The 24230-nt window shown below is 51.7% G+C and overlaps 1 protein-coding gene across 2 annotated transcripts in view; it reads left to right on the top strand.

Annotated features, from left to right (window-relative positions):
* The window catches only part of LOC144791585 (metal cation symporter ZIP14-like), a 205439-nt gene that overhangs the window by 116956 nt on the left and 64253 nt on the right, over positions 1–24230 (top strand). Inside the window, exons 4-5 of one of the 2 annotated variants that reach the window (XM_078666307.1) lie at positions 41–210; positions 795–917. In XM_078666307.1, coding sequence (XP_078522433.1) covers positions 41–210; positions 795–917 — 293 coding nt within the window. The remainder of the gene's footprint in view (positions 1–40; positions 211–794; positions 918–24230) is intronic. The other variant, XM_078666306.1, reaches the window with a different exon arrangement.

The raw sequence follows: 24230 nt of genomic DNA, 5'->3' as shown, positions 1-24230 counted from the left end.
GGTGGGGCTGTGAGGGATGGGTGCGGGGTTCTCTACACAGTTTGGGGTTACGGCTTCCTCTGTGTGACCGTTATTTCTCTCTGCTCACTGGTTGGGGCCAGTGTCGTTCCCTTCATGAAGAAAAGGTTTTACAACCGACTGCTGCTCTACTTCATAGCCCTGGCGATTGGCACGCTCTACTCCAATGCCCTCTTTCAGCTGATCCCAGAGGTAGGCACATCCCCTTCACCTGTGAATTCCAGGATTAACTGGGAGACTAAGGGATATTGTGGTAGCTGAGGCAGGGACAGTCAATAAAGTGAGGATGCTTGACAGGTGGGGCACCCAATTGTTTGTGGTTGATGCATGCCTTTTCTTTGTTGAATGGAATGGATAGGTAGCTACAGTGCACTAGATGAATGCATTTACTGGACAGTGTATATGGCTGCTCCTTGCCGTGGGCTTAATGTACCCTCCTGCCCTTTCTCCCTGCAGGCCATATCGGTCAGGTGAGTTAGGGACTGAGCAGGATGTAAGCCATTAAAAGTAGGAGTAAACATTTTTGGATTCTTCAGAATTAGAATGGAACTGCAAGATTGCTTCTATTTTGGGGGAAAAGAGGAGAGTTTATGGGTTATTGGGGAAGCCCCTTAGTATGTATTGAAGATACCCCTTAGTATGTATGGAAGATTTTGGACATCCCAGGGTGCAGTGTAGAATGGTTGTTTGGGTTGGAGTGAGATCTCGCACTCTGACCGGGTGTGGGTTTAAAAAGAAAAAAATGTTCTCACAGATTCTCTATTTCTACTCCACAGGCATTTGGATTTAACCCATTAGAGGACTATTATGTTTCCAAGTCTGCAGTGGTCTTCGGAGGGTTCTACCTTTTTTTCTTCACTGAAAAGGTTTTAAAGATGATTCTGAAGCAGAAGGATGAGGTAAGGTTTAACTTTGAGGAGAGGAAGGACCTTCCCTTTCATGCTTTTCCACGACATACCATCTAACCTTCCATGCCTCTTTGGAACAGTTTATTCACATTCTCCAGTCTATGGGTCTTTCTGCCTCAGCCTTACTTCCAGCTTCCCTTACTGACCTAACTTTCACCATACTGCAAATGCCTCACAGAGAGGGCTCTCTAGCTGTACCACAGTATTTTTCTCTAAAGATTTCCTTTAACCGTAGATCCTCCCTCAACCTCTTCCAGTGCATCGCCTGCAAGAGTGATCACAGGCAGTGCTGGTCATGTTAGCCTTCAGGATCTTGTTTTTTTCCTCCTGTGGATTTGAGGCCAAGTTTTGCTGATGTGGCTGCCACTTTCAGTCTTCTGTTGCATCTGCAGATGGGTATGGGAGAGTAGGGCCAGGTAATCCACAAAATCCAGGCCGTCGTGCTGCGTCAAGGGTGTCCACTGAATCCCAGTTCTTTTTCTTGCCCTGGATGTCTTCATGATCTGGTCTATGGCCAGCTGGAAGAGAAAAGTTGAGAGCAAATAACCCTGGCATACTCTGATCCTCACTGCAAAGGTGCCTGTGAGCTGCCCTGCATGGACTATCTTGCAGGTTAATCCCTCATAAGAGTTACTGATGATTCCTACGGTATTATCTGGCACACTTTAGTGACGAAGGAGTTTCCAAAAGGGCTGTCTGTAAATGCTGTTGAGTGCCTTCTCATAGTCAATGAAGTTGACTTAAAGGGGTGTTGCAGGGATTCTGCTCAGGAATAGAACTATGCTTGGGACCATAGAGCATCAGTATGTAGGGACTGAGTCACCATACCACCTCAGTATCTATGAGCCCGAGTCCGACTAGCTATAGTGTCTTACTTGTCCTCCTAACTTTTCCAGAGAGACAAGTGGTTTGGCACCCCAGAACGTAACACTCTTGACCCTCTCCGGGATCGCAGTAACAGCACACACCCTTTCTCTCTCACTTGTACTTGTCCACAATAAGATAAAAAAAAGAGACCCAAAGGAAGTTTACAATGTTTATTTAAACTATCGTGCTCTAAGATACAATAATTACGCTACAATTAGCAAACAAATGCATGTCAATAATGTCATCAGCATGGTTAATAAACCATATACAGTAAAGACCCCTTTCATATGACGGATTGGACTAAACTCTCCCCCACTATGAAACCTAAACAGTTATAGATATCTTGGTTTACTGGCAGACCCCTTGCCTTAGCATACATATGTGGATGTTCTACATCTCAGCTGATGCTGCACTCTTCGTCTGTGCAGGGGAGGGGTGTGTGTGTGTGTGTGTTTCCAGAAACCCTGTCCTCAGTTATATGGCAAGACATGTGTATTCTAAAACAGCAGCTTCATTCCTTTAATATGTTAAGGTGCTAGTGTCTGTCCAGAAGAAAAAAACAAAGGGCAATTTTGCTTGACCTTTCCTAGGCTGTTCACACTAAATTCCAGGAAAATAATAAAATACAGAAACATGTGCTGGTTCAGTGTGAAAATATAATGTAGTACAAAGCCAAGCGTGTTATTTAGTTAGGTGTGCGAAACCAAAGAAGCCTACATGATTAGGCTGACATAGGAAAAACCACACTGGACCATATGTGAAACACGCGAAAACTTCCCTTTGGTCAGGATAATAGCACGAAAACGCATTAAAAATATAAATGCAATTATAAAAATAAACAAACTCAAAGCATCATTTGTAAAGTTATCGTTGGAAAACTAAAAAATGAATTGTCAATTTTTTCTTTTTTTTTTTTTTTTTTAAAAACCTTTGTTTCATAAAGCAAATACAATTGCAGTCAGCAAGAACACAGCTGGCCGGTTACACAGAGACGGGCAATGCAATTCAATAAATCAAAACCCATATTTCCCGTCTCCTCAATGCAACGTCAACACCCAGGATACTGTAACACCGTAAAGGTACCAGGATAAAAGAGGTTTTTTTTTTTTTTTTAAAGTAAAGCACAGAGATAGAGCAGGATCCGATGTCATACCGTCTAGCAACACCAGAGGAAGGGGATATTTCAAATCAGGATATGCACATTCGGGACCACAGTCGGAGGGGCGCAATCACTAACGTGCACTAAGCAGGATAGACAACGAATATCACATTACGCCCCTCTATGCAGCACACGCCCGCAGTACCTAACAAAGGGAACTATTATAACATCCCCGCACTGGCTGGAGACCTAAGAACACCCGGTAAACCACCCACTACTCGGAATCCCAAAGATATGAAAAAAAGGAAAAGAAAGAAAAAGCCAAGCAGAACAAGAGAAAAAGAGGCCCTAGAAACTGAAAAGGAGAAAGAAAAACGGAGAATACCCCCCACCCTGCACCCCTGCCTCCGGCTACGGCCTCCCCCTCAGCAGAGTGCCTGTCGCCCATTTTATGAAACCCGAGATTTAGAAGAGAGAGAAATGAAACTACCACCCACCTAGACTAAAAGAGGAACCCAAGCGAGGGAAGGAAAGGAAAGAAATGGAAAAGCGGAGGGGAGTCCTCCAGCAGTCCCCCGGCCTCTCCCTCTGTAGATAACGTACATGGAACAGGATATAAAACACCTCTGCTAAAAGTAATACAAAAGAACAGTGCACGAGGCACAGGAGCAGCCCAGCATGGAAACAAAGAAGACAGTATGCCACACATCCCACATAAGCCCGCAAGCAGGAAATTTCGAAACGGAGGAAACACTATTTATACGTGTCCTGCCCTGCGCATATCACGATGGCCCACCAAATAGTATCAAACCCAGACAGCAACCATTCTGTAGTGCTGCGATGCGATCCGACCGCATCCGAGCCCGTTTCCCGCCCGCGTGATAAACCCAACCTGACACAATAACATGACTACCATATCGCAATCTGCAAGGCAGAGCAGGGAAAGATCGTCATTGTGAAGACATGGCCGGAGCAGAGTCAGAGAGACCAACAGCATAGCGTGGAAAGAAAGTCCATCGCTCAGTACCAAGCAGGAGCCCACGGATAGTTCTAAACCACGAATGTCACAAACTGGAGATGGCTCGAAAGTCCGTGTCCCGGATTCCAGGATATCGGTGCCGGCGCCATATTGTCGCGTCTGGGTAAAAGGTGAAGCATACCATCGTGCGCCCACGACCACCCGAGCTCACCAGTTCCGGCACAAAGACAACCTCATCCAGTTTAACATCCAGGGAACGGGCATCCTGTTCCAAGGTATCGCATAGGTCGGTCAGGGCAGCAAGGAGATCGCCCAGATGTAGTTCTGTTCCGTGCCCCCTTGTTCAAGCTCCCTGCCTCCATAGGATACAAATCAGGTCGGGGCTCAGTTGCTCGGATGCAGCACTCTGCTCCCCTCACCACGTTCCGAGGAAGCACTACCATAAATCGGGGCCGGGGCACACGCGGCAGGGCGGCAGGCGTAATGGTATCACCAGCAGGGCACCCAGACAGTAGAGACATAATCAAAACACAGCCGCCAAGGGGCGTGGCTTGGAGGGCATCGATGGCGGTCGCAGCTTAGAGGAGCTCCCGCCGGCCCAGTCATAATCTGCTCTTTTATCCTGGCCCCCGAGCCCGCTAACTGCCTTCCCGGCGTGGGGAGTGTTCCTGGCGGTATCCGGATCTCTCCGGTGTGCCGACCCGTTCTCCCTGCCGTCCCGGTGACCCGGGATTGCCGGCGGCGTGGTGCGGCCTGGTGTACACAAGTGGAGCCGGGACCTCGATTTTCAAGGTCGGACGCTGACGGCCGGTGATCGGGCCGGTCGGGTGATCCCCCGCGCAGAGGCAGCACCGCCGGAGCTTGTGGACGCTACTGTGGGGCCCAGTGGAGCGGCCTCCTACCTTGAGGTGACCCTGTGACGGCGGAGAGGCGCAGCGGCCTGTACAGACCCCGGGCAGCCGGGGCCTCGATTTTCGCGACCCCGAGCCGGCCCGGACCCGGATGACGGTGGGTTGCTGAGGCCCACCCCTGATGTTGTTGGGGCGGTGGCCACGCCTGACGACCACTGGGCACACACAGCAGGAGGAGCACGGAAGGAGTGGATTGTGGCAGGGGCCCGGCTGCCTGGTGGACTCGACATTGCTCACGCAGTAAGCCCTGCGGCACGCTTCCCCTGGTCTGGCCCGAGGCCACTTGACATCTGCGGCACGTCGGAGAGGGTCCCTGCTGGATCCTGCATTGGGCACCTGGGGCATCCGAGTGCGACTGTGGCCGACCTGTCCCTGGGGACACTGTGGCCTGGACTTTGGCAACCCCCGGCCGGGCTGTATCCTCACCGGCTCCTAGACGAGGGGTGCGGGCGCTGTGCAACCGGGGCGCTAGAGGGTCGAGCGCCGCGTCCAATTTGGTGTGCTGGGACGGATTTCACGGTGCTGGCTGGTGAGGTGGACGGATGGTGCATCGACGACGCTGCATAGTGCTGTTCAGTGGGGCTCACGTACACTCCTGGAGGGACGAGCCTGCTGCCCGAGTGGTGCCTGGAAGTCTTCCGCAGACGGTCCGCGACAAACTGTGAGTGCCCCCCCTCTCCTCCTCCCCCCTGGTGGACCTGCGTTAAGGCGCTGCGACAAGACTTGTGGCCCGGGGGTGATCAGGGCTATCCAGTTTGAAGACCAGAGTGCCTGCCCTGCATCGTCTGCTGCTGTGGTCACGAGTGGGGTGTGAGGTGGCCAGGAGGACGGCGGAGCTGGACGCCCCAGTGTCTTGAAACTATACTGTCGGTGCTCTGGTTCGCAGGTCCTGGGTGAAGTCCGAACCGAGGCCTCGGAGGCCCTGAGCAAGTGACGGGGCTGTCCTGTTGGCGTTCCCGCCGGGGCTTGCCGCCCGGGGCGTGGCTGCGGTGCCCGTGATCTGGGGGTGCCCATTGGGGACGGCGTTCAGGCCCGGACGGTGTCTCCTTGGCCCACTGAGCGGACGCTGCTGTTGAATTATTGTCGACGAGGGACCCACCGCAGTGGCTGAGAGGCCCTCTTCACTACCACTAAACATGACGAGAGGTGGGGGCGGCACTGGTTCCGCCAAGCAAGGGCCGATTGATAAATTCACGGGTTCCAGTGGGGGATCCGGGGCCTCCGGGGGTGGCCAGGGCACAGGTCCTGATAATGCGGCCCTAATGGCTGCCATTACGCAATCCAGAGACATGCTTGATGCCAAAATAGGTGCGGTTGGAGCCGATGTCATGCTGCTGCGTCAAGATCTCCGCAATGCTGTGGCCCGCATCACAGAAACCGAAACTCGGATTACAGGGGTAGAGGATGATATGGTGGCCCTAAAGAAAAAGGTGGAGGACATGGCCAGGATTCAAAAGGGGCTGGCACTGCGTGTCGAAGATGCGGAAGGGAGGGCGCAAAGGAACAACCTGCGCTTTGTGGGCTTTCCAGAGGATTGTGAGAAGGGGTCCATGGATGTGTTCTTGACGCACTGGTTGGAGAGTTGGCTTCCCCCGGACGTCCTATCACGCTGCTTTGTGGTGGAACGCGCCCATAGGGCCCTGGCGCAGAAACCGCCGGCAGGAGAGCGACCTCGTCCAGTCATCGCCAAAATCCTCAACTTTCATGACAGGGACGCTATACTTCGAGAAGCGAGAGTCAAGGAGGATTTGTTGTTCGAGGGCCACAGGATTATGATTTTCCCAGATTATACCAAGCTGGTGCAGCAGCAGCGCCGATCCTTCCAAGATGCGAAAGCCAAATTGCGTGGACTGAAAATTCAGTATTCACTGTTGTACCCGGCTCGTCTGAGGGTTGTGTTTCACTCCAAGACCCACTTTTTTGACACCCCGGAGGCGGTGTTTAGCTGGACGGACGAGACGGTCAGGATCCGACCGAATGCCCAGCCGGGCCTGAACTCTGGAGCATCGCGTGGATCGTCACATGAGAGGGGCGAATCTTCCAACAAGAGCAGAATGCACAGGAAGTCTCGGTCACGGAGGCGCTCCCTATCCGGGGGTGGCCAGCTGGATGGCGCGCAGTCGGATACTGCTCAGACTGGGACATGAGGGCCGTGGAGCCCCATTCTTGATTTCAGAGCGATATTTCGTCACTAGCCTCTACTGGTGGCCATAGGGGTAGCTTTACTGATTGATGGGTTGGCGTGTGGTGTGGTGTGATTTGGGCCATGGCTGGACACAGGAAGGGCATAATATCTGTTGTAGTGCGGTCCCGCTGCGCGTAAGCGGTGGGTCACATGTGACTGATGGGGCTCGGGGTACTGACCCATGGGCGGCCTGATCCTCTCACGTTTGAGGGGGGGCCCTAAGGGGAGGTACTGTTAGTTGGGGAGAGTGGGGGGATCCATTGGCATGGGTGGCTTTGGGCGCTCTGTTTTGGGCCTGAAGCTTTTTATGCCGCGACAGGTACTTCAATGTTCCATGAGGTATAGGGGTGGGGGAGGGGGGATAGGTGGAAATTTGGTTGTTGGGGGAGTTGTGTTGGGGGCCAGGGAGGGGGGGGTACGGGGTGGTTGGGCAGGGATGCACGTGATTTTTGCTGCGGTGATTTCTGTACTACAAGGTGCTTGGGCTAGGTCCGGGGGTTTTCAGATGCTCTCCCACCGAGACTATGGGTGATTCCCCGGAGAAGGCGCCGGTTAGTGGCTCCATGAGAATTCTTAGTTGGAATGTCAGGGGAATGCTGGACAAAATTAAGCGGGGAGCAGTGCTGCGCTGGGGTAAGAGGGACTCAGCGGATGTCATGCTATTGCAGGAGACCCATATGTTGGGAACGAAGATACTGAGTTTACAACGATTTGGCTACACCCAGGTGTTCCACGCAGGCTTTACCAGGGGGTCGAGAGGGGTAGCTGTCCTCATTCATAGACGACTGTCTTATACTCACGAACGCCATTGGCTTGATCCCCAGGGTCGGTATGTCTTTGTTAAGGGCATGATTGGTGCAGAACCGGTGGTGTTTGGCAGTGTATATGCTCCCCCACCCCTGCAATGGTCTCTTGCGGAGCGCATGTTTGAACTGTGGGCCGAAATTCCGGACTGCCTAGCTGTGATCGGGGGTGACTGGAATGACATGATGGATGTAGGTCTGGACAGACAGAGAATGCAAGTGGCCGCAGTAGCGCCTACCCCTACCCGTCTGAAAGCGATGATTGATGGGTTGGGTTGGGTGGATGTTTGGCGGCATTTACATGTCAGGACGCGTGAATACACGTATGTGTCGGCAGTGCCTGGCTCCTTCTCCCGGTTGGACTGTGTGTTTGTTCCTGGGGCCTTCCTGGATAGGGTGAAACAGGCCGTGATCCAACCTCGGGGACTGTCGGACCACTCCCCGGTCGCAGTACGGATTGCCCTGTGTAAGCCGCATCAGCCGTTCCGGTGGCGGATGTCTTCGTGGCATCTCCAACAGACCGAGTATACCACACACATGCGCGGAGCAATAGCCCAATATTGGCAGGAGAATTTGACCGAAGGCATGGATAGTGTGACGGTCTGGGAAGCCATGAAACCCACGTTGCGGGGCGTGGACATCGCCTGGTGTGCTACCGCCCGCCGGAAGCGCCAGGAGGTCACAGTGGCAGCTGCAGCCAAGGTGAGAGCATTGGAGGAGCGGTGTAGAGAAGATAATGGCGATGTGGCGCTCAGACTGCTCCTCCAGGCACAGCAATCATATGCCTCGGTCCTACTAGACGAGGCTCGACAAGCCTGGCTGGCCACACGAAGCAGGGTGTACCAATGGGGCACAAGTCCTGCACAATGCTCCACCGGTTGTGTCAGCAGATGCTGCAGCCGATCTCTCTACCGGGCCTTACGGACGGAGAGGGAGTTGCCGTGACGGACCCTGCTGCACTTGCGGCGAGCTTTGCCGACTACTATAAGGTGCAGTACGCCCCACGAGACTGTCTCCCACCAGAGGCAATAGACAAATTCATAGCTGACCTCCCCCCAAGGGCGATATCAGATGAAGCCAGGACAGCCCTAGACCTTCCCCTGTCGGCGGAGGAACTGGGCGACGCGCTGGGACAGCTCAACACTGGCAAGGCGCCCGGACCGAGTGGCTTTCCCAGTGAATTTTACAAGAAATTTCATTTGCAGCTGGGACCGCACTATCGACAGGCCTTGGAGGCAGCGCGGGAGTGTGGTAGCTTGCCGGTGGACTGGCGTCAGGCGGAGATTGTGGTGTTCCAGAAACCAGGCAGGCCCCCTGACAGACACGAGTCGTATCGCCCGATATCTCTCATTAATTTTGAAGCCAAATTATTGGCTAAGGCGTTGGTGAATCGTCTCCTCCCGTACGTAGCAGATCTGGTCCACCCGGATCAGGCGGGCTTTATGCCGGGCAGAGCGACGAGGCACAACATCAGACGGGCACAGGTAGCGGTGGGTGCGATGAGGGCGACTGGGGAGCGGGCAGCGCTCCTACTGGCTGACATCGACAGAGCGTTTGATTCTGTCAGCTGGACTTACCTTTTTGCTCTATTACCGCGCCTCAACTTGGGCCCAGTTTTTGTCTCATACGTCAAACTGCTGTACACCGACATCACGGCCTCGGTACGTGTTTCAGGGGCCATCTCGGAGAAATTTCCGGTTGCTAGGGGGACCCGGCAGGGTTGCCCTCTGTCCCCGTATCTCTTCGCGCTAGTCATGGAGCCACTGGCTGCTTGGGTGCGCATTGACGCGCAGCTTCGTGGCTTTGTATGGAGTGCGAGCCTCACCGACAGGATCGCGCTATATGCAGATGACGTCCTTTTCTTTTTGACGGACCTTGATCGCTCGGGCCCACGAATTTTGGAGATACTACGCATTTTCGGTGATGTCTCGGGACTCTACCTGAACCCGCGTAAATCGACTCTTTGGGTGCTGGGGGACCGGCCCGAGGTTTCTCCTTGGGCAGCGGACCTGCAGGTAGCAATTGGTGGACTGAAATATCTAGGAGTCTTCCTATCAGTCTGCCGTGATTGCGTGGGAACGTAACGTACAACCGGTGTGGGACAGGGTTCAATCAGACGTCAAAACGTGGTCGCGCATGCCTCTTAATATCTATGGCAGATCTGCTATTTTTAAAATGGTGGCCCTCCCTAGACTACTGTACCAGCTACAGAATTATCCACACAGAGTGGACCCGCAGTGGTTCCGGCGTGTGAATTCCTTGCTAGGCCGGTTTTTGTGGGCTGGGGGTGCTTCTAGGGTAGCACTGCGGACTTGCTTTTTGTCCACGTACTGTGGAGGTCTCGCAACATCAGACGTCTTGTCATACTACCAGGCCTCTCATTTGTTGGTTTTAAATGAGTGGTGGTACGGTGGACGTGACGATCCGGCATATGCCCTTGAACATTTTCTGATGGGTGATGCCACGCTCCATACACTCTTGTATTCGGCAGGGCGGCGGAAGACACTGCCACATATGTGACCCAAGTAGTTTTCCTGATTTGGAGACCGGTACTGCGTCGCATGGGCTGGTGGGGACGGCTGACGGCCGAAACTCCACTGTGGAACAATGGACAGCTCCCTGCTCTGGCCTCACTGCAAGGGTTTGGTGGCTGGGACACCATAGGGATCTCGTCGCTAGGTCATGTCCTTACCGGGACTACCCTTAAATCCTTTGCGGCACTCAGCGCTGAGTTTGACATGCCCAAGACCCAGTTTTTTAAATATCTACAGCTTCGTCATGCTCTGGCGCCGAGTCTGGTGGAGCTGGACCAGCTTCCGGACTTTAGCCCTGTGGAAGCTAAGCTTTTCATGGGGGATCTGGGGGGTAAAAAAGTTTCAAAAATCTACCAAACACTAGTCACTCACTGCTCCTCTTCCCTGGTGTCGTTGAAGGCCTCCTGGGAGGTGGATGTTGGTCCGTTGGATGAGGATGACTGGCGAGAGGCGCTGGAGTCCCCCCGAGGTGCGGCTATAGCAGTGAGGCTGCGATTCATACAATATAAATACCTACATCGGGCTTATTACACCAGAGAGAGACTGTGGAGGGCGGGCCTTATTGCTTCCCCAGACTGCCTGCGCTGCGGGGCCGAGAGGGGCACATTGGTGCATACTGTGTGGTCGTGTGTGGGCCTGGTCCGGTTCTGGAGTGGAGTGTGGGACTGCCTGTCAGAGGTGCTGGGATGGGATCTTCCTCGTACACCTAGATTGGGTCTTCTTCATGTCCTCGATCAAGTAGGTGGTAACCTTTATAAGCGCCATCTTCTTCTGTTGGGCCTCGTCGTGGCCAAGAGGGATCTGGCGAAGGCCTGGAAGAGCGATCGCGCCCCCCCACTTAGCGCCTGGAAGGCGGGCTTAGATTTCCTTATGGGGCTGGAATTGCCAGTGTTTGAGGCCAGGGGCTGCCCTCGGAAACATTACAAGATCTGGAAGCGGTGGGCGGACTACAGGGACCTGACATTAGAGCCTCCCACTGAATCAGGTGATAGCCTATCCACTGATTGAGACTTCGGGATCTGGATAGTTCCAAGACACTTAGTTGTGTTTCCATCTGTTTACTGCAGCTGTTTGTGATCACGTGCATCGGGTTAGGGCGGGATAAGGGGTGGGTAGTGGGGGATGTTACAGTTGCTGGGGGGATAATGGGGCGGGGAGGGGCAAGTTGAAAGTTTGGGCTATATGTATTTTCTATTGTATATTGCCTGCTGACGTGTTCTCCTGCATTTGGAGGACTGTACATTTGATCTGCTTAAACTTCTAATAAATACGGTTATGAAAAAAAAAAAACACAGCCGCCAAGGGAGTCTGCGCTATTAAGCGCGGCCGGGCCCAAATTCGGGATTCTCCCACACTTAGCGGGACAGATCTCACCACGGACCCCGGCGGCAAACGAGCAAAAGTCCCAAAAAGGCACCAACGATTCAGGGGAATCATGAAGGGTCGATCTCTGACTCATGCCCCCAATCCGGTGTGCGAGTGATCCGAAAATCGGCCGGTCCGATGCGATCCGGAGCCAACCGGCCCCCCATTGCAGCTGGCGGCCGCTGTTGTTCAATTGATGGCCGGCCCTGCCATCCAGATGAGTCCCCGGCCTGCAAGCTGCCTCGGGCCGCAAAACGCCGCCGTCCGTTTCTCCCCGTGCGGAGGCGTCACAGACCTCGGGGACGCACCATCGGGTACCGGAGCTGCTCCTGCGCCCGTGTGTGCACCATCAAACCAGGATATTAGGCAGAAGGCACTCTCGGGAGGAGACGGTACACGGAGCCGGGGGACTGGGCGGCCATCTTCAACGCCGTCTAGGCTCCTCCCCTGAATTGTCAATTTTGAAAAATAGTCAAATGATGGTGCTTTGGAGGAATCCATTGTATCATTCTCAAATTCAAAGTCCAGGGACTCCCTAAAGGAGTCTTACTCCGCAAAAGTGGATTGATTAACTGCCCAAGCCACAATTTTCAAAGACCAGACATTATCCTCTGTCTCCGCCAATGGTGAGATCGCTACCGGGTAACCAGAATCCATGTTAATAGAACCTGTATTCTGTGATCCATGTGCCAATGTACATATTTGCTGAAGGATGAGTGGCTCAACCCTTGCATTGTGGAGAAGCCGCAAACCTAGGGGACAGTCCTGAAAATGGGTCGTAAGGGACCCATTTCAGTTCAATGTCCATAGCAGCGGTTGTCTGAGAAGCCAGGCAAATATCCAGTGGCCATTCAAAGGGGCACCAGAGGCAATGGAACACCAGGCAGGCCAAAATGTTGAGGACCAATCAAGATTCAGCTCTTGTAGTATAAAATATCCCAAAAATCTGAAGCAGGCGCTCATGATAGTGTTGGAGCGGTTGTAGTTCTCAGAGGGCTTGCAAAAGGAACATCCATTATGGAGAAGCAGAAATAGGGTGAGAATGCCACGAATGAGGAATAACAGCAGTGGAAATCCTCAGAAAAAAACCATGATACTTTCTCCATTTCCCCCACACCTTGCAAAACTTCCGAGGACAACCCCAGGCCTTGTAGGTCACTCACTCAGCTGCCATGTACAAATCCATCCCCCTTCTCCAGTCTCCCACTTTGGGGGGCGACGGCGCTTCCCCACTCTCGCGCCAGATCTCTCTTTGCCACTATTAGGACCAGTAGGGCAAAGATCAAGTGTGGGCGGCTCAGATCCATATCAGTAGTTCTTCCCAACAATACAAACTTGGGGTCTAGTGGGAGCGTCACCTCCAGAATCTTCCTCAACTCTCCCAGAATGTGCGTTCAGTAAGTGTTAATGATAGAGCAGTCCCACATGGTGTGGAAGAAAGTTCACTGCGGGTGCCCGCACCTCAAACAGCGGAGATCACTAGCTCTACCCATGCGGTGCTTCCTGACCCTGTCATAGTAGACCCTATGTAGGATTTTGTACTGGATAAGACGTAATCGGGTTTTAATCGCAACCTCTTTATGGTGCATCAGGGCTGCTTCCCAGTCTATTGTCTCCATGTCGCCCACGTTCTGTTCCCAAACTGCCCTCAGGTTCCCCAGCCTGTCCGGTGTATTATTGTTCAGGGTTTTTTATGTCAGGGACACCAGTTTATCGGGAACATGTTCCTGCAGCAAGCGACCTTCTAGCGGGGCATATTCCGGTAATGGGGAGGTGAGCGCCACCTCAGCCTTCCAGGCCTGGCGTAACTGCGCGTATTTGAGGAACTGCGCTAGGGTCAGTCCATACTCCGCCCGCAGGGTCTCGTATGTTTTAAGCTCTGCTCTCGCCACTAGGTCCCTCAACGATGAGATCCCAATAGGGTCCCACCCGCCAAAGCCAGTAGGTTTATGTAGCTCCCTCAGCCATGTGCAGGTCCATATCGGTGTCTGCTTGGTCGGTTTATGTGTCCATCCCATCATCCTCGTCGCCCTGTCCCATACCTCCTATAGTGATTTGTGTGGCTGGTAGTAGCCGTCGCTTCCCGACCCCTCCCTAGTGTAGGCTAGTGCGGCGTTCCATGGTGGCCCTCTCTAGCCTATATGTTGGGTGATCCGCGGGCGCATGGAGCCACTCCTTTATCGGCGCAAGATGTTCGGCCCAATAATATGCCTCCATGTCCGGCAGGGAGATCCCCCCTATTATATTGGTTTCTTTGGAGCGTAGCTCGGGCTATTCTGGGTTGCTTCCCCAACAACAATAAGGTGCGCAATTCAGCATTTATTACTTGGAATGTCTGTCTGGAGAGGGGAAAGTATTCATTCTGCAGGGCATACAGAAAATGGGGCAACGTGATCATTTTAAACATCGCCGCCCGGCCTAAGATCGTAAGGGGGAGGGACTTCCATCGAAGGGCGTCATCTGCAAAGTTCTTAATCACTCTCTGGATGTTTGTTTGGTAGGAAATGTGCTTGTCGATAGTCAGATAGATCCCCAAGTATTTAAACCCTAACTGAGTGACCTGGAGGGCGCCCGGTAGCGGGGGCCATTCCTCCTCCACGCTTGGGCTGTATAGAATCGATTTGTGCCAGTTGATCGTGTATCCCGAAAAGGAGCCATACCTATCTAGGAGTTTAAATAGCGCAGGGACCGTAGTTGCCGGTTGTGTCACATATAGGAGAGTATCATCCGCATAAAGCAAGATCTTTTCCTCCTGTAGGTCCGCCTGCGTAATAAGGAACCCTCGCACGTCTTCCGCCTGGCTGATTTCACAGGCCACTATTTCTATCGTGAGGGCGAATAACAACGGGGACGGGGTATCCCTGGCGTGTCCCCCTTCGAACAGGAAATTCGTCAGACAGTACTCCGTTTACTTTAACCCGGGCTCTGGGATCTGTGTATAAAAGTCCTACCCACTGCCGAAAAATGGGGTCGACCCCGAACTTGATCAGCGTCGCCTCCAGAAAGGGCCAGTGAACAGCGTCAAACGCTTTTTCAGCATCGAGAGAGAAACATATGTGGGTCTTCCCTCTGCTTCACCTCCATGAGCCAATTATGGGTCCGCCGGAGGTTTTGCCTAGTCGCCCTGTCCGGCAGGAACCCCGTCCGGTCCCGATGTTCCAAGCCAGACATCACCTGATGCAGTTGAAGGGCCAGGACCGTGGCCAGGAGCTTAGCCTCAACATTGAGGAGGGAGATTGGTCTATAAGACTCGCAGATGTCGGGGGGCCTGCCCTGTTTATATATAGGCACGATCGTGGCCATTCTCCGGTCTGGCGGGAGAGTACCGTTTTGGTCTGCGTCGCTAAAGAGCGCCAGAAGGTGGGGTATCAAGAGGTCCGTTCCTTTCTTCAAAAATTCCGCCAGGAGACCATTCGGGCCCGGGGCCTTCCCCTGCCGAAGTCTAGCTATTGCCTCTTATTTCTGTGGCCGTTATGTCGGCCTCGAGGGACTCACTATCGTCGTCCGACAAGACTGGGGTGCGGATCTCGGCCATATAGGCCGTGATTTCGTCCAAGCCACCCAAATCCCTGGCCTTATAAAATTCCCGGTAGTAGGATGCAAACGTTCGAGCGATCTGGGGGTCTCCTTTCGGCAGCTGTTCCTGTCCATCAATCACGCCATCTACCCACCGGGCATCCCTTTCCCTGCGACTTAGCCAGGTCAAGAGCCTTCCGGACTTATCTCCGACACCATACAGCCGGTGTAGGGTTGCAAGTGCCTGTGCCTTTGCTTCGTTCTTAGCCAGTTCCCTGTATTGTCGTTGAGTGTCCAGCAAGTGCCGAAGCACCTGTGGGTCTCTGTCTGTCAGGTGCTGCCGTTCGAGATCTAGAATTTGGGTATCCAACGTGCATAATTCCTCTTGGGCTTTCCGCTTCTCCCAGGATACCCTACTTTGTGCCCGATCACGGAGCACCGCCTTATAGGCTTCCCATAGTGTAACCCCTGACTGTAGGGAGTCCATATTTTCAGCAAAATAGACCTTTGTGTCTGCTCGGAGGCCCTGCAGTATCTCTGCGTTTTGCAGATCCCACGCCGTCAGCCTCCAACACCCATCACAAGGTCGCGGCCTCCCTCCCAGTCGGACCAGTAGTGGCGAGTGGTCCGAAATACCTTGTGCCAAGTAGTCGGCTACGTTGTCAGCCCTAAGAGCGTGTTGGGGTAGGAAGACATAGTCGAGGCGGGAATGTACGTTGTGTGCCCCCGAGTAATAGGAATAGCTTCTTACTTCCGAGTGCAACCACCTCCACACGTCCGTCCACCCCAGGATATCCATAGTCCTGACCAGTAGCGTTGTTGGGGAGCTGTCAGCTCGCGTCCCTGACCGGTCCAGGAGGGTGGACATAACGTTGTTAAAGTCGCTAGCTATGATGTGTAGTGTATCTGGTGCGTCTAGTAGTACCTCCGCCACCCCGGTCAGGGTCCTAGCCAGCAGTTTCGGGGGGGGGGGGGCATATACCGAGACTAAAGTAACCCGTTGTGTCTCCCCAGTTTCCCGTCACCCCCACATAGGTCCCTTGCGGATCTATCAGAGTCCGGGTCACGTTAAAGGGTTGGGGACTTCTTTATCAGGATAGCTACCCCCCGTGATCCTGATGTGTATCCCCCATGGGCCAATACTTTGTAAGCTCCTCTTGCCAAGAATCCACATTTCGTTCCCTTAAGATGGGTCTACTGGAGGCAGACTACGTCAGGGTGCAACCGTTTAATATGTGTCGTCACCAGCCCTCGTTTAATCTTGTCACCCAGACCATTGACGTTCCAAGTGAGAATCTTACAGGGGCCTATCTCCCATCCGTCCTTATGGGCTTCGTGTGTAGTCACAGTGGCCCTGTCGTGGTAGTAGTCAAATGCTCGTCGTGGATGGGGCTGACGGTGTGCGTGCCTATCAGTGCGGACCTGCGTGCCATATGCCAGTCAATCAAAAAACATAACACATAACCTAACTAATTACTCCACAAGTTCCAACTCCTGTGGATATCCCAGAACCATCAAGGCAAAACCCAGAAGAGACGTGAACAAAAGATTCAGCACTGGAAAAGGAGAGAGAAATTGAGAAGGAGCAATAATGATCAGAAAGATATGACAGGGATGAGAGAGATAGAGATACAAAGAGTAAGGGAATGCGTGCCCAGGTGTGGGATTGAGAAAATGAGCATGACAACCATTAGTGTCTACTGGCCACAATAACCACCCGTTAGGACCTGAAAGCATGGAATTTAATGTTCCATTCTGCACCATGCTATTGAGTTGTTCTTCGGTGTAGTTTGACAACATTTGCCAATTTCAAAGCATGCAATGGAGTGAATTATTGGACCATTCATTTATTTAATTTTTGCCACGCTGCCTAGACATTTTGTCTGCTGGACTGTAATTCAAACAAATCATTGGTGTGGGAATTAAACAGGCTCGAAATAAGGTTTCTGTACCCTGAATCTGCCAAAATGTTGTTCCCCAAATTGATTTTAAGTAACTTGTATTCTTCCAGTAATCATAGCCTTTAAGGGCTAACTGGTTAACTGGTTAACAAACAAAGCTGTATATATGAGTTTGGTCTCTGTAAGCATATATATTTTTTGTAGGGTAGGAAATTTAAAATAATATGACGTGTGGTCTGAAGTGTCGTATCCTGTGAAATACGTGAATTTGTCTTTATGCGTTGTAGAACTCCCTTGGGGGGAGTCTTACAATGTTCCCATTGTATATAATTAAAAGTTAGACGTTAACTACTGGCTCTATGTAGGTAGTGATGTCCATAATGGTGATAATAGAACATATCAGCATTAAGCTATAGGTCTTCCAATTTAAAACATTATAATATCTCAATTCTGTAAGCATAGAATTTACAGTTTCAACATCACAATCATCTGAATGTAACCCAGGTACTGTTACATCACCCATAGAAACTTTGAATACATGTTATCTGCAGGATCTCCATAGGGCTAAATATATCAAAATCAACTTTATCCCAAAGAATCTCATCAGTCACTGGAAAGGCGAAAATGTTAACGAGGGACAACTTTCTTCTCAGTTTATGCGAAAAAGAATGGGGGCCAACACCCCATCGACCAGTTCCATAGCAGAACGTTCTGGGAGGTAGTGGCCATTCATCAACAGGAAAATGACAGTCACAAATCCAAACCACATGAACAGGAAAGCCAAGAAGAGTATGATCCAGACATATGGTGCGGGCTCTTGAGGCTCAGTGGACTAAGTATCCACTGCAGGGGCCTGTGTTCGACCTCATGGTCACAGGTTCAAATCAAAGCGGATCCTCTCAGCCTTTCATCCATCTGAGGTCGATAAAATGAGTACCATTGAGTTGGGTAACAATTAACATCTGTTATTCAGCGCCAAGATATCTCGTTCGGGGTGAATGTGCGCTTTCCAAATACACATGCTATGTTCTATCCAAGGCGGGACTAGATTTGTGTTTTTATCTCATAGTTGAAACGCACTAATCTGTGCTCGAGGTGGATGCAAAACAGAAGAACTGTCTGAAGAAAAATCATACTGATTCACGTAATACCCAGAGGAACTAAGTTGAAAAAACGGAGGTCTGGGTTCAATAGTAGGGCTCAAAAAATTCAGCAAAGAAGGATCCACCAACAGTGGTTCAGTATAAATGACATCAGTTGTGGAAGATGCAGTAGTAGAAACAGTCATCATTTCAGTTTTGTGGTCAATTGAGAATTCAATACTCTCATCCCCACCCCCCTCCCGCCCCCAACCCCAACCGAGAAGGATCTGCTTTGATGGTGCCCAAGGGCTGCATCGGAATGTCTCGTGGAGAAGCACGAACACCCTGCGGCTTACTAGTTAGTATCGGCCAAATGGGGTAGTTTGACATTTTCGATAGAACCAGTGGCAAGATCACACTTCTTGTACCTTGAATGCCAAGGACCGGCACCAGAGCACAGTTGAAAGGGCCCAACTCCTTTTTAAGCGCCACGTTTTCTCGAAGGAGATATTCAATTTTTGGAATCCAAACAGAAACTTCAAGTTTTAGGTCTGCATCTGGAGAGAGAGATGTCTGCAGGAGTAGGCTTGATTGAGCATCAAAAAACTTTTGTAGTTGACCATGTGCTCATGTCAGGTGAAGGGCTTTGTGGGGTCGAGGAAGTGGCCATCTGCCCCAGGGGTATCTCCGACCACTCCCCTCTCCTGCTCACGTACACGAGTCGCCGCGCGCACAAGTGCCGTACGTTTCCGATTCATGCGAGCTATCTGCAACATGCCCCTTTGAAAAAATCACTCACCACGACTGCCGAGCGCTATTTCCGGGAGAATGAGGGCTCGGTGGACTCCCAGAGTACTCTATGGGAAGCGTTTAAAATGGTGCTACGGGGACAAGCGATTGCATCGGTAGCGGCCCACAGGAGAACACAACAGCAAGAGCTTGGCGCCCTGGAGGAGGCCCTTACAGCGGCCATCTCTAGACAGGATTCCGATCCGTCACTGGGAGCCGCCCAGGCGGTCCGGCTGTGCCGCATAGAATGGATGGCGTATCAGAGGGAATCGGTTAGGACATCGATCCAGGCCACTCGCCATAGAGTCTATGAACTGGGCGATAAAGCGGGAAAGATGCTGGCCTGGCTCGATAAAAAGGAAAGGGCAGGCAGGGTTATTGCTCGACTGACGCGGCCTGATGGGCGGGCGTCCTCTGACCTCGGGGTTATTGTCGACCTGCTGGCAGATCATTACGAAGCTGTCTACGCTCCTCAGGCGGTGTTCTCGACAGAGGAGGCATATGACTACATTAAGGATCTGACGATCCCCTGTCTCTCTCCAGAGGCGGCACTTTTGTTAGAGGCCGAGATTACCGTGCAGGAAGTGAGGGACGCGACCGAGGCGTTGGCGTCTGGGAAGGCCCTGGGACCCAACGGCATCCCGGTGGAATTGTACAAACAAACGTCCCAGACGACAGCCCCCCATCTTCTTAACATGCTCGTGGACAGCTTAGAATTGGGTATGCTGCCGAGTGACCAGCGCCTGGCCGCTATCATCCCGATCCACAAACCTGGTAAAGTGGCAGAGGAATGCACTTCCTACCGCCCCATCTCCCTGCTCAACGCGGAGCCAAAGATCCTCGCCAAGTTGCTGGCGTTGCGGCTGACCCCCCACCTTGCCACTCTAATACACCCGGACCAGTCCGGCTTCATGCAGACTCGTAACACCTCGCATAATTTGCGGTGTTTACAGGCGGTTCTGGCTCGTAGAGAGAGTATACGGGAACCAGCGGTGCTGCTCTCTCTGGACGCCACTATGGCGTTCGACACGGTGGAGTGGCCTTATCTCTTCGCGGTGCTCCGACGCATGGGCTTTGGGCCCCGCTTTTGTGCGTGGGTCAGGCTGCTGTACACTGGCCCCCTGGCGCAGGTTGTGGCAAATGGCCACATCTCTAGGACCTTCCCGCTTGGGCGTGGAACGAGACAGGGTTGCCCGTTGTCTCCTCTACTGTTTACATTAATCCTTGAGCCATTGGCAATTTGGGTGAGATGGGAACCTTCCATTAAGGGTATCCGGTGGTCACCGACGTGGGAAGATCGGATATCATTGTACGCCGATGATGTCCTGCTCTACCTCACCGCCCGCGGAAATCGGTCCCGGAGCTGCTCAATGTCTGTGAGAAGTTCGGGCGAGTATCCGGCTATAGAATTAACTGGACGAAGTCAGTTCTATTTGTTCTGGTCGGCCACCCCCCCCCACTTCCGAGGGGCTGTCCGTTAGCATACACTGCTGCCCCCTTTAAATATCTAGGGATCTACGTTACTCCTAGTCCGGACGTGTTCCATGCTTTGAACCTAAGACCCCCCCTGGAGCGGTTTGTCCGGGACGTCAAGGTGTGGCGCTCCCTTCCCCTCACTCTTCTGGGCAAAGCCGCCCTGTTCAAAATGATGGCTCTGCCTCGTTTTTTATACCTCCTGAAGAATACGCCGTTTCTGGTGCCCCCCTCCTACTTTAAGGCCATCACGGCGGCAATTTCTACTTTGCTCTGGGATGGGAAACCGGCCCGCATTGCACAGAACAAGCTGGTGAGGGACTGGTACGATGGGGGGATAGCACTCCCTAGTATTGAACTGTATTACTGGGCTGCCCACCTTAAACAGATCAACTACTGGTTACATGCCCCACACACTGACCCGGCCTACATGGCGGACAGGCAGAATATCGAACCCAGAGGTCTGCTGAGAAACCTATATAGTCGCACCGTCCCGTCTGAGCTACAAGGCCCGACACGTCATACGATCCAAATCTGGTATAAAGCACACAGGCACCTACACTGCGCGCACATTGTTACACATATGACACCCCGATGGGACTCGCACAGGTTGGGTTACATGGGCAATACCAAAGGATTTAAGGCATGGGACGACATTGGTATTTCAGTGGTGGGGGACCTCTGGAAAAATCACAAAATCGTGGATTTTGGGTTTTTACAGACCAAATATGGTATGGGAGAGTCCGAACGGTACAGATTCATGCAGATACGGCACGCGCTGGGGGCAGCCATTCCGGCGGGTGCGACTTTGCAGGAGTCTACCCCTCTTGAGGACCGACTGTTGACCGAACACATGCCCCAAAAAGCCACCTCATACACGTACCGGAAACTGGTTAACAATCTCCCTGACATGTTGTCCAAATTACGCTCCAGTTGGGTGGCGGAAATAGGTGACCTTGATGACTCGGAGTGGCAGGAGGCTCTCTCGTCACCTTGCGAGTCGGCGATCCCCTCCAGACTTAAGCTGGTGCAACTGAAAGTCCTGCACCGTACATACTATACCAGGACGGTTCTGTTCAAGATAGGAAAGGCTGATCAGGAGTACTGCCTCCGCGGGTGCGGAGAAAGGGGGACGTTCTACCACACCATTTGGGATTGCGGGAGGCTGGCAGGGTATTGGACAGCGGTGCTACGCACTATCTCACAGACTGTGAATGTTTCCCTGCGGTTAGACCCGCGCTGCTGCTTGCTGAACATATGGGAGGCTACGGACTTGACCCTTCGACAGCAGGATTGGGTGGTGTTGGGCCTGATGGTTGCGAAGCGCAATGTGGCTAAACTGTGGGGGTCGCCTGTAGTGCCCAAACTGAGAGATTGGTGCAATGATATGGATGACGCAATGGTGGCAGAGAAGGCGGTGTTTGTCAGGAGGGGTTGCCCCAAGAAATGGGGTCTGATCTGGGGGGCGTGGAACGTATACAGAGGTGACATCTGTGACCCACCGAGAGAGGATTTGGATGAGGGTTTGTCGGATTGAGGTTTAGAATGATAATGAGGGAATGTGTACTGATGAGATCGGCAGCTTTGGTGGTCCACTGCATATTGTAGGAGAGGGAGGAGCCGGGAGGGGTCCTGGACTACGTCACTATTGTTATGATGATTCGATGATGGATATAAGTCTACTTGCCCTCTGGGAATGCTTTGTGGTCTTAATTGACGGCTGTGCTCTTGTTGTTTGGTACTGTTTGGTTCAACGGTTAAAAGCGGACCTTTATGCCTTCCGACAAGATTGCCACAGTAAGGATGCACGATAGGACTGTTTGCCGCCGGGCCTCCGGGATGCCGGCTAAACGGCTGTGTAAACTTCCACATTCCAACTTTCTCACTGAAATGTTTGAGGCCGGCCCCTGAGGTTGTAGGCATACAACTGTGTCTTGATTTTTGTGTGCAATAAAGGTCTTGAAAAAAAAAAAAAACTTTTGTAGGTCCTGTAAGACAGCACAGTTGTTATCTACATTAAAGGTTGCAGAAGCCGCCACAATGTCTATACCATCAAGATTTTGAACATACATCTTGATGCCAAAAAGCACTTCGTACAGGTCCGTCCGTCCGCCCAGAGATCTTTTTTTAGGGAGGTAAGAGCTTGTTGAGCCCCATAGAGGTCGGTGAACCAACCACGCCCAGTACCGAATACTCTAGCTGTTAAGGACTGCTTTAAGTCACAGTTCATTCTTTCCACAATAGACTTGCCCTCTGGCCTATGTGAAGAAGAACAATGCACCTGTACACCCAGGAACATAATTACATTTCAATACGCTCTAGAAGCAAAAGCCAGACCCTGGTCTGAATGGATTGCACAGCACACATACGTTCTGATGAAGACTTGCAAGTCTTTAATTACAGTTGGAGCATCACCCAAGTGCTGTGGCCAAACCCGAAGGAATGTAGAGCAAAGATTAACTGCATCCCAAAAAATTGGACGCAGTAACTGAAATCAGTGGACTTTGATGATCCAAATAAATACATCCAAAAGGCTTGTTGGAAATAAAGAGGTGTGTCTGCGGTGGACGATCCTCTGTGGAGCTTCTAATTTGTAGACAAATCTCACAACACAGGACATATTTTTTGGCCTGTTGGTATAAGCCTTGCCAAAGTTAACGTTGCTGTAGCAGCAAAATTGTGGCTGCCATCCCAGCATGTGCTGAATCGACATCTTCATGGCCGCCACAACTAAAGCAAGTCTGCGGTCCTGATTGGAAATTAAGCGATCACCAATCCCAGGAACAGTTACAAAAGGAACATTCTGGGCCATTCAATGACAAGAGTATTTAGAAGGAAAGATTTTTGGTAAAGGGGTGCTCTGTTTAATTGCATTGCCAGCAGTCAAGATATCGTTATCTAAACGAGTTTTAGAGTGTGTAACTGCTGCTACCGTATCTGTGGTGACTGCTGATTTGAATACCATATCAGCCAGAGAATTCCCTATAGCGTGTGCTCCCACATGCTGATGACTCAGTGTATGTATTAAATGAGTATGTGGCAACCTATCCTTAAGGTCCGCCACCTTAACCCAAAGCAGTTTATGCTTGATTATGCTATCCTTTGAATCCTTGAATTCGTTGTTGTTGCAAATAATGTACATTATCATTAAAGGTCTGTACACAGTAATATGAATCACACATAATAAGAGTGGGGAATTCAGGGCTTGTACATTCAAAAGCAAGAAGCAAAGCCTTTAGTTAAGCAACCTGCGCAGTGCAGTCTCCTAAAAACTGTGTGCGAGTTGTTTGAGGTTGGAAAACGTCATGTAACATAACACCAATAATGATGGCGCAGGCAACTGAGTATTGCTGCTTAGAACTTGTAGCAGGTTGAGCTGAACCGCCAGTGTAAACTATACATTTATACTGATCATGAGGCAAAACAAGAGGGTATGGGATAAATATGCTCTTACTGTAGAAATTCTTGTGCTTGCAAGAGGGTCAAAAACAAGGTCCACATCAACAGCTGTTAAGGATGCAGCCCACTGTATCCATCTAGGATGGGGATAGGGGGCTTTATTGTTAGGGACCCTAGCTTTGATGACAGTCTTCCAGGCTGGCACAGGAGTAACCACTATGTGTTTCCCCTGGAAAAAAGTTTCCTTTCTTTAAGTATAGCCATCTGCACAGCAGTCAGTATTTTTTTTTAGTGGAAGCAGAACGCATTTCTCCGGAATACTAATGTGATTTTTAAGCTAGAGGCACTGTTTCATCTGGTGATGTATGTAAATCCAATTGAACCTGGTAAAATACAGATGA

The sequence above is a fragment of the Lissotriton helveticus genome, chromosome 11 (assembly GCF_964261635.1).
Source record: "Lissotriton helveticus chromosome 11, aLisHel1.1, whole genome shotgun sequence".
Lineage (NCBI taxonomy): Eukaryota > Metazoa > Chordata > Amphibia > Caudata > Salamandridae > Lissotriton > Lissotriton helveticus.
The sequence above is the reverse complement of the archived record's forward strand: the minus strand, read 5'-3'. Positions and strand labels throughout refer to the sequence as shown.